Source organism: Diabrotica virgifera, chromosome 6, assembly GCF_917563875.1.
Source record: "Diabrotica virgifera virgifera chromosome 6, PGI_DIABVI_V3a".
NCBI classification, from domain to species: domain Eukaryota; kingdom Metazoa; phylum Arthropoda; class Insecta; order Coleoptera; family Chrysomelidae; genus Diabrotica; species Diabrotica virgifera.
The window spans coordinates 40205304-40222484 of record NC_065448.1 but is presented as its reverse complement, the minus strand read 5'-3'; the positions used below and the strand labels follow the sequence as shown (position 1 = coordinate 40222484).

At 33.7% G+C, this 17181-nt stretch overlaps 1 protein-coding gene across 1 annotated transcript; it reads left to right on the top strand.

Moving 5' to 3' along the window:
• The first annotated feature begins 12006 nt into the window (after window positions 1-12006).
• On the top strand, window positions 12007-13380 carry LOC126886060 (uncharacterized). Its single transcript, XM_050652901.1, has one exon. The coding sequence runs from the start codon at window positions 12007-12009 to the stop codon at window positions 13378-13380; it is 1374 nt and encodes a 457-aa protein (XP_050508858.1).
• The last annotated feature ends 3801 nt before the right edge of the window (window positions 13381-17181 follow it).

Here is a 17181-nt window from a genome sequence, read left to right as displayed (position 1 = left end):
AAGGTTTCGACGCCCAATACCAAGTATTATTTTGTATTTTGACCCGACTTGGGCGTCGAAACGTTAATAAATTCATTTTTTTGGTAAAATTGTGGCTTATTTCCCATTTAAAATAGTTCATTGTAAAAATGCCACAAGGAACTAGCTTCAGAACAACCTCAAACATTTTTATAAAATTTGTTTATGGAAAAAAGCGCACAACTTTTTTTGGGGACATCTCCAGGTCTAATTTTTTGTTAATCTTGTGTGTTTTATCCAACTCTATATTTCTAATTTTTTTCAGATTTTTCCGTAATGCTCGTCACCTTCAAAAATCTGAAAAACTGTTTTTTAGGGAGTTTTAGGGGATTTTTCCTATTTTATAGACTTCATAATAGATCAAATTAATTCCTTTTTTATAGGTTATATGTAAATTATAGCAACTGAGTCACCTGGAATATTCAAAAATGGGAGAAACACGTTCAAACCCCCCAAAACCCCCTGAAAAAGAGTTTTTTGGATTTTTGACGGTGACCAGCGTGACGAAAGAATCGGAAAAAAATTAGAAATATAGTGTTTCATAAAATACACAAAATTAAGAAAAAATAGATCAACAGCTATCCCCAAAAAAAGTAATACGTTTTTAAAAAAAAAATTTTTAAATTTTTTGAGGTTATGTACACTCAACCTACGGATCTATTAAAAATGGACATGTTTTACAAAAAGCCTCAACTATGCGTGTGAATTTTTTGAAATTTTAAAAGTGATTGCATCCCACTAAAAAAAACGAAAAATGAAGTTTTTGATGGAGGGGACGGGGGAAGGGGTTGGTGGGTAAAAATTACGCTGAATCTTATGTGTTAATTACATAGAACTTAAAAAATGATACAAATTCAATTCTGGTAGTGTGAGAGAGGGTAAATTTTAATTTATTTATCCCGTCTATCAGTGGAAAGTTTGATGCGCTACTGTCGACGCATGTGCAACTGAAAAGTGACGGCACAGTACTCAAACGTTTTCTTTTAAGTTCTACTATTTAAGTTATAGGCTCTTATTGTGCCTAAAATTATTAAGAATTTTCACCTATAGCGGCTGTTAGTCTATATAGACATAGGCAACGGAAAAGACAGGAAGACTCATTGAGCCCTATGCTCTTTAATTTAATCATGGATGAAATAATCAAAGTGTAAACAAAAGAAGAGGGTACAGAATGGAAAACACAGAAGTAAAAATACTCTCTTACATAGACGACGCAATATTGATAGTTCAAAAGAATAGTCCACAGATTTAACATAAGAGCAAAATAATTATTGAATATGACAATTTCATTTCTAAAAACGAAAACAGTAGTAACAGAATCAATCAGATGTAAAATAGAAATTGATGGTATCAGTATTGAACAAGTAGTGGAAATAAAATAATTTGGAATTACATTTAAAGCTATGGAGATTGAACAAAGAAGTGAGAAATCAAGTATAAAAAGCACATAGACTGGCAGGATGCCTAAATAACACTATATGGCGAAACCGACAATATTACCACTGAAATGCAGTCAATAATTATAAAGCCAGTGCTAGTGTAAGACCAATAATGACATCACGCATCAGAAACAAGACCCGATAAAGCTACAACACAAAGACTACTGGAAAGGGCAAAGATGAGAGTACTAAGAAGAATTTCAGATGCTAAGAGATCGAAAGAGGAGTCAATACATTAGAAGAAAATGTAACTTACAAATGCCTGGCCACGAATGGATGCAAAAAATAGTAAACAGAAATGAATGGACACACCTTAGGGTAAAAACACAACAGGTAAGTCGATGTGGATGTGTAGGTCGCGGTAGATGCCACTAGTTAAGTCGCGGTCGATGTCGACAGCACATAGCAAGGAGGTCACCTGCGCTGTCAGTCGAGCTAGAACTAGAACCACTATCAAGTGAAGTAGTTTAATGAAATTTTAGTGACAAAATATTGTGCTTTTGCGATGTTGTGTCAGTCAAGTGATAATAGTGATGAAATGCCAGCTGTAAATAATAAGATCCTTCTTCATATTTCAAAAATTTACTAAATTTAATTACTTACAAATTCAAAAATAAACTAAATACACAAAAGGGATTATACAATACAGGGTGATTGATTAGTAGGGTAAAGCTCAATAGCTCCGCTATAGTAATAGATAGCAATACAAGTTAATAACAAAAATTTTAGCCACCTTTGAGCTTCACATTACAAAATTAGTTTGAAGGTTACAGGGTGTTCGATAACACAGTGGCAGACCAAATTTATGTTTTTTTAAATGGAGCACCCTATATTTTATTTTAAATTCGACATCCTGTTAAGTTCTCCATCACAAAAATATAAAGGTTAGTTGAGGAGCAAATTTTCTAAATGCAGTTTGTCCATATTTTGTAATTTTGGCAAATAGAGAAAAACTGCTACGCGTTTGGCAAGCAATTAAATGAAAAACTGATATATCTAAAAAATGGATAAAAAATCATTCAAATATTATACTTATATGCCAAAAATCTAGTATTAATAATATCCCAAAAGACTTGAAAAAACTGTTGGACAAACTGCATTTAGATTGTCATCCTTGGACAAAACGCATTTTGATTATCTACACAAAGCTGTATGACTGACTTTTGGTAGTAACGATGTAATAAAGCTCAAGTAACTTCATACAAATAGTATTTTATTTTTAAATACAAAATATTGTTTAAAAATTAATGGAAAAATAATGGTATTTTACATGTCATAAAGGTCCCCATTGTCATTATCATTGCAATCACAACACTCAGCTCCTTCGATAACATCATCATCCTCAGTTTAACCAAGGATAGCTTGATTTCCATTTTGCTCACCAGTGTCAGAAAGAATTGGTTGTAGCCATGTTAGCTCAGAATCGTTGACCCAGTACTTCTCTGATAGAGTTCCACTAGAAGTTTCGAGAGATTCTGGAGTTTTTTTGGTTTAATTTGGTTTTGAAGTTCTACCGTAGGTAGGTTTAAAGTCGAAAAAGTCGTTGAAAGACCGTTTGTCCCCTCCACGTTTCTCAACAATACCACTGCCAGATTGCATTTTTCTTTTTATCAGTTTGTTTTTACCAGTTATATGTCTTTTTCTGCTACCACGGTCCGTATCACCAACTACAGGATCCCCTGTCACAGCTACATCCATTATTTTATATTGTTTTGTTGAAAATTGGAAAAACAAACGCGCATAAAACAAACTTAATAGTACAGACACCAAGTATACAACGACAATGACTGCCAATGACAAACAAATCGCAATTAGTCCATAGCGCACGGACAAACTTCGGTTAGTTTGTCTACCGTCAATGGACATACAGCACATAGAAAGTAAAAGGTATTTTGTTTATTTAATTTTCAGACAGCAGAATTCATTTAGAACTTCTTTTGTGACACAAAATGGTGGCTCTATACATATAGTTTGCGATGCCATCTATAGTTGAAAATTTGAAAAAATGGACAAAATGCATATAGAAAATGCTCCTCAGTTATATTTTACAGGGTATTTACAAAGTTATAACCAATTTTATATGAAAATCGTAACAAGTTCAACTCCCTGTATAAATAAAAATAAGCAAAACAACAATGGTTTATTAATGCCATATTTTTTAACGTATTGTCAAAATTTTCAAGAATGGTCGATATTGCTAATTTTCTTTATATCAAATACAGGGTGAGTCAAAACGCAAGTACATTATTTTCTCAGTAATTTTAAATGGAACACCCTCTATTTTATATCACTATTGAAAAGTACCATTACCGTACTTTAATTTTTAGATAACATTCCCTATGTCTAAATTCATTAGTTTTCGAGATATTTTCATTTTTCAATGGACCAGTAGCGTGGCCACCCAAATAAGCAGATTTTAATAAACTGGACTGATTTTTTTGGGGTTACGTTAATAATGAAGTTTATAAAATACCTCCAACAACAAGGGATGAGATGAAAGAGATGAGAGAGAATGAGATTTATTTTTTTAACCTAGTGCAAGTTTCGTTTATATATTGGAGGTTATGGCTGGCAAATTTACAGGTGGTGGTTGCAATAAAATTGCTGATGATGATAAAATTGCCGTTTGTGATAGTTGCCAGTTACCATTTCACCTAAATGAGAAATGTCTTGGTTTGTCTAGCACTGAATTTAGGGCGATTGCATTGCAGAAAAGATCCATGTTTTTTTTCTGTCGTGATTGCAAATATGCCTTCAAATCTGCCCCAGCAGTGCTCAGAGAGATTAAAGCACTGAAAGATAAGATTAGTTCTTTAGAGCTAGAATTGGCTAATTTAAAAAATCAAACAAAAAACGAAACTAAAACTAGTTCAGTTTTCTATGAAGTACAACAGCGCTTAGTTAGAGCTAATAATCTCATATTATACAATACAGTGGAACCCCGATAAGTCGGCACCCGATAACCCGGAAGTCCGGCTAACCCGGACCGATTTTTATCAGACAAACATTTCAACAATAAAAATGTATGTAATATAATATTTGAGAGATAATGGGTATTTGTGTAATTTGAACTATATACATACACGATAGCAAAAATGACTAATGGCACACGACGTTCATTGTCGTGTTATCGGAAACAACTGGCACCTGTAGTATCCTTTATTTATTTCAAACTGTCTTAGCATTGAGTAAAACCGTGGGTAGATAAAGCATTGTTTAAAAAAAACTAAAAGACTATTACAAAATTCTTTTTTGAACAATGTTCTTAGTCTTCATTGTTATTAAATAACATAACATCGTTGCGATTGAGACCGATATTGTGTGTAGTACAGTCGTATTGTTCGCTTCCGTTCTGTAATCATTCGTAAATCTATTCAGATTTTGTGTTTGCGTGTTTTTTTGTCTACGTAATGGCAACAAAACGTAAAAATGTTGTTGTGACAATGGAAAAGAAACTAGAAGCATTAGGTAGAATTGATAAAGGCGTAATTGATAAGTAATTTAGGTGTGTACTGTGCATATATTTCATGTTATTTCAATTATAACGGAAGTATACCGTATTTTATTAATTTTTACCATTTTCTCCGGCTAACCCGGATTTTCGATAACCCGGATCGGCCGCGGTCCCGATTAATCCGAGTTAACGAGGTTCCACTGTATTCCTGAATCCAATTCCACCACTTTAAATGATCGAATTGACCATGATAAAAATATTGTTCATGAGGTTTACCGAATGATTGGTATACAGAATGAAGAATCTACAATACTCATGTACTACGTATTGGTAAAGTCTCTGATCGTGCTAGACCAGCCAAAGTTATCTGTGGCTCTAACACTGTAAAATTGGCCCTGAAAAAATCTCGCAATAATCTTCGTGGATCTAGATATAAAATGTCTGGTGATCAAACCAAAATGGAACAAGAAGCTTATAAAGCAGCGAAAAAGTCGTTATTGGAGAAAAAAAATGCGGATGAGGAGAATTTGTCTATCCAGTTCCGTCACGATGAGCCAGTAGTCGTCAATTCAAAACCAAAAAACCTTGCTCTTACCCATTAACAGTGTACTATCAGAATGTTGGTGGCGTGCGTACAAGACTTTCTGATTTGTTAATAAATGTGTCATGCTGTCCATACGACATAATCATACTAGTTGAGAGTAATTTGAATGATAACTTCAGGGACAGTGAATTGAGATGTGATGGTTTTGATGTTTTTCATTGTGACAGAAGTCTGAAATCTAGTGACAAATTGAATGTAGGTGGTGTCCTGATATTTGTTAGGAGCAAGCTACAATCTCATTATATCTCTATCAATGAAGACCGTATTGAACAACTTCTTATTTTGTGTCAGTTTGGTAAGTCCAAGTTTATAACTGGGGGTACTTATATTCCTCATCATTCTTCCCGGGAAGCATACATGTGGCACTGCCAATCCATGGAAGAAATTGTTCTTCAGTATCCATCACTTAATATTTACATGTTTGGCGATTACAACTTACCAAATGCAGTATGGTCCAATGATGAGTTTGGTATCCTAGTTCATTGTCCAGGAGGTGATCCAGCTGTTGATGTAGCACAAGCTTATGGTTACCTAAAATTTTACCAACTAAACTCTTTACCTAATGACAGAAATGTATTTTTAGAGCTGGTTTTCTCTAACGATAGGGACTTGGTTATCACAAGGGCGGGTAATCCTCTCTTGAACTCTAGTTTACATCATTTCGGCTATGAAGCTAGTTTGATGGCCTTAAACACATCCTCCTCTTCATGTCTGTCCTATGATCAATTCTAGTATGATTTCAGGAACGGCAACTACTTTGAGTTTAATAACTTCTTGGCTGCTATAGATTGGCAGGAATGCTTAGGTTATAGCGATATAAATGTATCAACTCAAGTATTCAATGAAATTCTTGCTACAGGTATCGCTTTTTTTGTACCTTTGAAACGCTATAGATCTTCTACTTTTCCTAAGTGGTTTTCTCATGATCTTAGATGTTTGACGAGAGAAAAGAAGTATGCCCACTCTCTGTACATGAAGAATCGGTCTGATGTTAATTATTCCAATTTCTCTCGTCTCCGATCAGAATGTAAACGGTTGTCTGATGCATGCTTTTTCCTGTATATTAGAGGTTTAGATGCTGAATTGCAGAATAACACTTTTTCTTGTTGGAAATATATTAGGGATAAACTGTCTAGTCACAGCCTTCCTGATTTGATGTTTTATAATGAACGGTCAGCTTCTAATGGACAAGGTATTGCTAATTTATTCAAAGATTTCTTTCAGACTGTTTACTTACCCAGTAATAACGATCTCAAGTTACCCAGTGCACATTTAGATAGCAACATCGGTGCTTGCTTCAATATCACTGACTTTACTGTCACTGATATTTTTCATGGTATATGTTCTCTTCCAAATAAAACAGATGGTGTTCCTAATTTCCTTTTAAAAAAATGTGTCTGCACTGTTGTTGGGCCATTACTGTTATTATTTAATAAATCCTTACAGTCTTCTATATTTCCAGGTGCTTGGAAGGAGAGTTTTGTTGTACCCATATTTAAAAAAGGTAAGAAGGATGACATAGAAAATTATCGTAGTATATGCATTCAATCTGCAAATCCCAAACTCTTTGATAGTTTTGTAGCTAAGCAGTTGTCGTGGTTGTGCAGGGGTCTGATTTCTGAATCTCAGCACGGTTTTTGCAAACAAAAATCTACAGTAACGAATCTAGTTTGCTACCAATCTGATCTCTTAAAGCATATGGAAGATCGTAAGCAGATTGATGCTATTTATACGGATTTCAGTAGGGCATTTGATCGTGTTGATCACCAAATTCTCCTTAATAAATTGACATTCGTATGGTTTTCATGTCCATTTTGTTGAGTGGGTTAAAAACTTTTTATCTGGTCGTACAAAACGAGTTAAAGTGGGTGCTCTTTTTTCTGATGTTATTACTGTAAGTTCTGGTGTTCCACAGGGTGGGCATACGTCTCCCCTGTTTTTTGACCTATTTGTTAATGATATCGTTAATTGCTTCTTATATAGTAAATGTTTAATGTTGGCTGATGAAGTAAAATTTTGGAGAGTTGTTAATGATATTGAGGATCAGAAACTTTTACAGGCTGATATGGATCGCTTATTTGATTGGTGCGTTTGCAATAATCTTCAGTTATGTGTTGAGAAGTGTTGTTATATTAGTTTTTCCCGTAAATTAAACGGAATTGATACTGCTTATCACATAGACAGTAAACCTCTTAGATATGTCTCGTCTGTTAGAGATCTAGGTGTTATCATGGATGAAAAGCTCTCATTTGTCGAACATATCAATTCATTGTCCGTAAAAGCTTCTAAATTACTTGGATTTGTTAAAAGAAACTCTAAATACTTCTCTATTGATGCTATTAGGTTGATCTATTGTTGTCTAGTCAGATCTATATTAGAATATTGTTCGGTAGTTTGGTCTCCGTACCATCAAATTCATATTGACACTATTGAAAAAGTCCAACATAAGTTCCTAAAATACTGTGCTTATAAAACTCAGACTTCTATTGAGAACCATGATTACACTGGGATTGAGCAACGTTTATCATTAGCTCCCCTTAGTGTTAGGCGTGATATTTGGGGAGGTGTCTTTGTTTTCAAAATCATTAATGGACTTATTGATTGTCCCAGTTTGTTGGATAGTATAAGATTTAATGTTCCATATCCAGGTTTACCCTACAATGTTACCTTTAACACGGCCTTTCACAGAACATCCTACGGTAGTAACATGCCTTTAGAGCTATATGTACTTCCTTAATGGTTTTGATATGGATCTGTTTAATATAAGCCTGGGCCAACTGAGGAGATCTCTTGCCATGTGATAATTAGGTTTCATCTTGCAATATTGTTGTATTTTATTATTGTATTTGTGTTTTGTTTAATTTTATTGATTTGTTTCAGTTACATGTGTACATTTTATATTTTATTTTTCTAACTGTTATGTTTTGAATATCTTGCCTGGTGATTTTTCAAGCCTTTTCTTTTCTTATTTTTACTTCTTATATTTTAATGAATGATTGTACCTCATTTTTTATTGTATTTTTACTGTTAATGGGGTTTTACCGTGGGTAAATAAATGGATGAATGAATGAATAAATGAAAAATAGAATACAAAGTGTATTTCGATGTGTTAATTTACAAATGCTCCGTAGAGTAAGTAGCTCATTCAATGATCGTTTTTAGGCGTACATAAATGTGTTAGGCGATAATTTTGAACACCTTATGTAATTAAATATTAAAAATATTTTATTAAAAGTAGCTTCTAATTTTTTCAAACATATTTTTTGCAAAATGTATTACTGATAAATTATGTTTCGTTCTTTATTTGTTACATTGTTACATTTACATACAAAAGTAGTGTTTAATTGTCTTTACAAAATATTGTATTTTGTGTTTGTTTGTTTTTTTGTAAAATTTATTACTAATTTTCTTTGTTTATTTGTTGCATTTACATAAAAAGATAGTTTTTAATTGTTTCAAAAATGTTGCATGTAGTGGTTATGTTTTTGTTTGTAAAATGTATTACTAATAAATTATTTTTATTTCTTTATTTGCTACAGTGTTACATTGATTACCGGATTGATAATCGGTAATCTTCAATTGTCAATTAAGTCATGGCTTACTTAAAATTTAGATAAATTTAAACACCTAAAATAATTTGCTCTGAAAAATGAAAATATCTCGAAAACTAATAAATTTGGGCATAGGGAATGTTATATAAAAATTAAAGTACGTTAATGTTACTTTTCAACAATGATATAAAATACAGGGTGTTCCATTTAACATTACTGAGAAAATAATGTACTTGCGTTTTGACTCACCCTGTATTTGATATAAAGAAAATTTGCAATATCAATAATTCTTAAAAGTTTTGACAATAAATAAAAAAATATGGCATTAATAAACCATTGCTGTTGTGCTTATTTTTATTTATACAGGGAGTTGAACTTTTCATAAAAAATTGGTTATAACTTTGTAAATACCCTGTATAACATTACAAACCTTTATATTTTTGTGATGGAGAAGTTAACAGGATTTCGAATATAAAATAAAATATAAGGTGTTTCATTTAAAAAAACATAAGTTAGGTCTGCCACTGTGTCATAGAACACCCTATAACATTCTAACTAATTTTATAATGTGAAGCTCAAAGGTGGCTAAAATTTTTGTTATTAACTTTTATTGCTATCTATTACTATAGCGGAGCTATTGAGCTTTACCCTACTAATCAATCACCCTGTATAAAAAGTATCAACTCAGATAGCGCAGGTAATAACAACTTGGCTTCGAACAACGGATCAATCACAAGAAAGCATCCTTGTAGGCCGCGCAGTAGACATTCATGTAAAACAAACTCATTTTATTTTCAAAAGCATCGATGTAAACCTCCTAGGTAGACTTCCGCACCAAGCGACCGAGACAGGAGACCGCGACAGGCGACAGATAGGCGAGGTCTCCCCACGACTACTCTCAATGCAATTATATCAGGGTAGTTCTGCAGCCCGCGACCGAGACCAGCGACCAACTATCGTCTATTCGCGACCTATCTGTCGCCTGTCGCGGTCTCCTGTCTCGGTCGCTTGGTGCGGAAGTCTACCTTAAAAGTACAATGTGTTTGTTTTATATGGATGTCGACATCGAACCCGACCTCCACATCCACCTCCACCGAGACCCACTTGTTATGTTATGTTCTTACTCTAAAGCGTCGTTTAAACACAACGATAAGTCACAGCAACTAGTTGTGATGACAAGTTGAAACGCTGTTTAGACGATGCGATTCAATGCGATACCACCTTCAACCCAACTCCAACTTTGATAAGTTGTGCGATCCACCGTTTACACACAATGATAAGTTGCAACAACTCGATTGACCTTGATAAGTTGTTTGATTTATCGCTGTGTTTAAACGACCCTTAAGGGAGGCTTACATCCGACGATGGATGGAATAGCTTTTGATGATTTTGAGTAAAACATGTTTTTAAATATTAAAAATATTGAAGGGATTAAAATTAAACAAATCGTCTTTTATTTACATTTTTATTTAATTTATTTTATTTAAACTACATCGATTATTTACACTAAAACAATTTATTTTGCAATATAAACTACTTACAATTATTTACAAGAAACATAACAATAACCTATAATTAAGAATTAATCAAGAATATTATGCTATTGTTTAAGTTTTTGTATTTTTTATACATATTTTATTATTAAAGTTCTTATCAAACCCTTCTTTCAGTGCATCAATGATAAAATGTCAAAATATAACTAACCTAGAATGACCATATTGTAATTTTACCCACTGACATTATGAAAGTATGCAACTATCCGTCAACAAATACATAATTTTCTGAGTTCTATGTACCTACCTTAATAATAATAATAATCACGATAGAGAGAATTTGACAAACTATGACGCACTGAAATAAGGGATTGGTGTCAACTTTACCTAAAATCCCGATAAGGGATTTTATCTAGAGGGTGGTCCAAAGAAAAGAGTCCACCTCGATATTTGGTAGTAGTTACTAGATTTTGAGGAAATGCCGAAACAGGTCGATTTTTATTCTAAGGGGGACACATTTTTACGATACATACATCTGTCATTTTTCAAACTCCTCCCTTCCACGTCCCGAACACCTTATTTTTAAATAGGGAATAGGAATCGTGTGGTAGCTTATTTGAAAGGATATCCTATTCTCTATGCAGTAACATAAACATTATCATTTATACAGGATGTAATTTTTTTTGAAGTGAAAACTTCTTTAGGCACGTTGTGCACTTTCTTTGGATAGGGGAAAAAGCATTGAATTCGCGACCGTCATCGCGACCCTCATCCCGACCGTCATTGCGACCGTCATTGCGACCGTCATCGCTCATGCTATATATTATGTGTATGTATATGTATATATACATTGTGTAGACTGTAGACGTATTTAAGTTTATAATAAATGTAAAACCTATTTTACGATGGGGAAAAATATTAATTTCGCGACCATCATAGCGACCGTCATCTCTTCGGCGAAATAAATTTTGTATATTAATTTATTATGTGTATGTATATATAAATTGTATAGAAGTATTAAATTTAAAATAAATATAAAACCTATTTTACGATGGGGAAAAAAGATTAATTTCGCGACCATCATAGCGACCGTCATCTCTTCGGCGAAATAAATTTTGTATATATATTAATTTATTATGTGTATGTATATATAAATTGTATAGAAGTATTAAATTTAAAATAAATATAAAACCTATTTTACGATGGGGAAAAAAGATTAATTTCGCGACCATCATAACGACCGTCATCTCTCCGGCGAAATAAATTTTGTAGGTACAAAGTTGTCAAACATAGGAAGAAGTTTGAAAATCTTCAGTCGCCACGCCCACCTGATGCGCACTAAATTTATCGAAAATATAACCAGTCGAAGTCTACAATTCAACGTGTAAAGTTCGGTCGGTATAGTCTGCGGCAGAGGTTTCTTAAAGAACACCGACAGTGACGTAAAATGGAATTTAAATCCAAATTAAATGGAAAAGTTTTGTCCGGTCAAAGCCGAGAAATTATAGCAAATGTTATGCATTTTATGCAACAAGAAGCAAGGGACAACGTACCTCTAATAGATTTAAAACAAGTGCAAAAACGTGTTGTAAGAGCAACAGGTGTAAGTTTAAGCGCCATACAAGCGATTTCGAACGAAATGAAGTGCATCCAAGACGGTACAGCATCAACATTTAGTACTCCAAATAAAAAAAGAAATAAGTCTGCTTTAAAATCGAACTTGGATGAGTGCGACAAAGGGGTGCTTCGTCGATTTATTATTAATTTTTGTACTACCGAAAAACAAGTTCCAACTTTACGACGAATACATAGAAAATTTTCCACTGAGTACAACTACAATGGTTCGCATGAATCATTGAGAAAAGCCATGAAGGATATAGGGTTTCGTTGGAGAAAAACAAAAACTAATAAAAAACTTTTAATGGAAAAACCGCAAATCCAACAATTGAGGCGTAACTTTCTTCGAGATATTAAAAAATACCGAGAAGATAAGCGCCCTATCATTTACATGGACGAAACCTACATTCATTCTTCCCATACTCATTCGAAAAGTTGGAGCGACCATTCCAATGAGGGATTACGTGCTCCGATTTCAAAAGGTCAGAGACTGATTATAGTGCATGCAGGTGGAGAAAACGGTTTTGTAAAAAATGCTTATTTGAAATTTAAATCCAACACAAAAACAGGTGACTACCACAGTGAAATGAATTATGAAAATTATAAAAAATGGCTTCAGGAAATGCTTATTCCCAATCTTCCTCCACGTAGTGTACTGGTTGTTGACAACGCTCCTTATCACAACGTGCAAGCTGAAAAGTGTCCTACTATGAGTTCAACGAAAAGTGTAATGAAAGACTGGCTAATAAAACGCAACCCGCCTTTTTCAGAAGATATGTTAAAAGTAGATCTTTATAGCATTGTACAAAGCCATAAACCCAGATTTAAGGTGCATGAAATTGACAGAATACTGGGTAATAGTGGTCATTCGGTATTACGGCTACCTCCGTATCATCCAGATCTGAATCCCATAGAATTAGTGTGGGCAGCTCTTAAGAAATACGTGGCTGATAAAAACGTTGACTTTAAGTTTAGTGATGTGGATCGTTTTTGCGATGAATTTTTTGAAACATTTTCAAATGAAGAGTGGAAAAAACGATGTGAACACGCTAAAAGTTTCGAAAAATTTTTTAGGGAAAAGGAACCTGTTCTAGATGTAGTTTTTGATAAAATAATAATTAATCTTGATGAAGACAGTAGTAGTGATTTCAGTGATGATAATTCTGAGTCTGATAGTGATTTTTTAGGAGTTGAGCCTCTGTAAACATTTTACTCTTCTTAATTATTATTTCTTATTGCTCTCTCTTCGCTAAGTTTTAAAATATTATTTTCTGTCCATTTCTAAGGCTCAATCCAAAATAAAATCAATTTATTCGTTAAAACATCTAGGTTACCATTATCAACTGCCCCTGCAATATCCTCGAAACCTGCAATAGCCATGAGGTTACTAGGAAATCCAGCTAAAGTATCTGCTTTTACTGTTGTATTTTTATTATTATTGCTTTTTAGTAAATGTTTCCTTTAATTAATATGGCTACCCCTATAACAGTAGTCATATTTTCACATTGTTTATTAAAATTTATGGGTTATCATTATCTTCTTTTGTATTTACTTGTCTTTATTTTTTAATAAAATTATTTACTTTATATTATATAGTTTCATTTCATTATATTGTTTATTTATTTAGTGTAAACGCATGTAAAATCTAAACCTTTATTGGAAAAAAGCTGATGAATATAAAATAAATGCACGACGTATTTTTTAAATAATACCTACCTACTTGCTTGAGATGTTATAATAAATTAAAATAAAACAACTTTTGAGGAAGAGTGCGTTCTCTGTCTCTTACTCTCCGAATGCGTTCTCTGTCCCTTCTCTGCGCCGACGGCTAGGATTCCGAAACCTTTTCCTATATTTGACAAATAGTACATATATATATTTTATGTGTATGTATATATAAATTGTGTAGAAGTATTAAAATTTAAAATAAATGTGAAACCTATTTTTGGATGGTGAAAAAGGATTTATTTCGCGACCGTCATAGCGACCGTCATCTCTTCGGCGAAATAAATATTTTGTACGTATATGTATTGAAGTTAAAACTTCTTTAGGGACGTTGTGCACTTTTTGGATGGGAAAAAGTATTAAATTGGCGACCGCCGTTGCGACCGTCATCGCCTCGAAGAAATAAATTTTTGAAGTGAAAACTTCTTAAGGGTCGTTGTGCACTTTTTGGATGGGGAAAAAGTATTAAATTAGCGACCGTCATCGTTTCGACGAAATAATTTTTTGAAGTGAAAATTTCTTTAGGGACGTTGTGCACTTTTTAGATAGGGAAAAAGTATTGAATTAGCGAACCTCATCGCGACCGTCATCGCTTCGGCAAAATAAATTTTTAAAGTAAAAACTTCTTTTGGGGACGTCGTGCACTTTTTAGATGGGGAAGAAGTATTGAATTAGCGACCGTCATCGCTTCGGCGAAATAAATTTTTGAAGTGAAAACTTCTTTAGGGACGTTGTGCACTTTTTGGATGGGGAAATATTATTAAATTTGAATGGGGAGAAAGTAATAAATAAGCGACCCTCATCGCTTCGACGAAATAAACATTTGAAGTGAAAACTTCTTTAGACACGTTGTGCTCTTTTTGGATGGAAAAAAGTATTAAATTATCGACCGTCATCACGACCGTTATCGCTTCGATGAAATAAATTTGTAAAGTGAAAACTTCTTGAGGGACGTTGTGCACTTTTTGGATGGGGGAAAAGTATTGAATTAGAGAATGTCATCGCTTCGACGAAATAAATATTTGAAGTGAAACTTCTTTAGGGACGTTGTGCAATTTTTCGATGGAAGAAAGTATTAAATTAGCGATCGTCGTCGTTTCGATGAAATCAATTTTTGAAGTGGAAACTCCTTCAGGGACGTTGTGTACTTTTTGGATGGGAAAAATATTAAATAAGCGACCGTCATCGCTTCGACGAAATAAATATTTGAAGTGAAAACTTCTTTAGAGACGTTGTGCTCTTTTTGGAAGGAAAAAAGTATTAAATTATCGACCGTCATCACGACCGTCATCGCTTCGATGAAATAAATTTGTAAAGTGAAAACTTCTTGAGGGACGTTGTGCACTTTTTGGATGGGGATAAATTACTAAATTAGGGACCGTCATCGCTTCAACGAAATAAATATTTGAAGTGAAACTTCTTTAGGGACGTTGTGCACATTTTGGATGGGCGAAAAGTATTGAATTAGGGACTGTCATCCATCGCTTCGACGAAATAAATATTTGAAGTGAAACTTTTTTAGGGACGTTGTGCACTTTTTCGATGGAAAAAAGTATTAAATTAGCGACCGTCATCGCTTCGATGAAATCAATTTTAGAAGTGGAAAGTTCTTGAGGGACGTTGTGCACTTTTTGGATGGGGAAAATATTATATTAGCGAACCTTCATCGCTTCGACGAAATCAATTTTTGAAATGAAAACTTCTTGAGGGGCGTTGTGCACTTTTTGGATAAGGAAAAATTATTAAATTAGCGACCGTCATCACTTCGACGAAATAAATTTTTTAAGTAAAACCTTTTTGGGGACGTTGTGCACTTTTTGTATGGAGGAAAAGTATAGAATTAGGGCCGTAATCGCTTCGACGAAATAAATATTTAAAGTGAAACTTATTTAGGGACGTTGTGCACTATTTCGATGTAAAAAAGTAATAAATTAGCAACTATCATCGCTTTGACGAAATAAATATTTGAAGTGAAAACTTCTTGAGGGACGTTGTGCACTTTTTGGATGGGGAAAATTATTAAATTAGCGACCGTTATCGCTTCGACGAAATAAATTTTTGAATTGAAAATTTCTTTATGGTCATCACTTCGCGGAAATCAATTTTGTACATATAGAAATTATGTGTATGTATACATAAATAGCATAGGGCATACGCATCGCGCATATCTTATATGATATAGGTACAGCACTTCTTTTAGGATGGGGTAAAAGCATTGAGCTCGTAATGTATATACTATAAGAAGTTTTCACTTCTGTCGGCACTCTCACAAGTGCCTTCAATTTTTTTTTAATAACATGAATTAAAAAAAAAGAATGTTTGTGTACTTTGTAAGCACGTAAGAAGTTATACTTCTATTATATGATTTCTTAAAATTAAATATACTTTAAACAGTTTGTTTTAATTTTTTTAAACACCAAACTAATTTTGTGCTTACCGCTTTCAAAAAAATAAGAGAAAGTATAGGATTGCTCCTGATTCGAACTCAAGACCTCTCGATCTCTGGCCGAATGCTATACCAAATACGCTACGAGGACTGTGTCTGTATCGGTTCGGACGTACCTAATGACAATTCACGGCAACAAACAGACAAGGTGAAGTATAATAAATATACAATAAAATGTTTAATTAATAGGTACTCATCTTACTCCTGAGGAAGACAAATCCAAAGACACAAAAATTATAATAAATATATTTACTAAAAACACTAATATATTCTTTTCACACCTTTTCTTGCACTGATATATTTATACATAACTTGAACGATTTAGCAACTAAACGCCATACTGTCTGTGTGCGCATGCGCGCGTTATTATGAAATTTTACTCCCAATCGCGCCTAAAGAAGTATAACTTTAAAAGCTATTTTGTTACATTCCGCTTATATGGTATAGCCATATAAGCAGAATGGGAGAAGGGACACTGGTAAAGATAGCACGAGATAGATCACCAAACGACCGAAGGAGGGAGTATAGGAAGGCCAAGGAAGAGATGGAGTGACAACCTGGATATCTGATGAGGAGGCATCCGAAGATGGATCAGACGCGAGCCTATTAAAAAAGCAGGAAGAAAAATAAGAAGAACAAAAAAAAAGAAGAATGTATGTAACTTATTTTATTTAAAATACATTTTACTGTTGTCAGAAAACAGAAATGAATGTTTATATCACAAATAAACAGGGCCCCCGCTACCATATGTGCAAAGTGTGCAATGCGCACGGGCGCCATCCTTTAGGGGCGCCAAAACCCGGGGTCAAAAATTGCAAAAAGCAAAGTAACAAA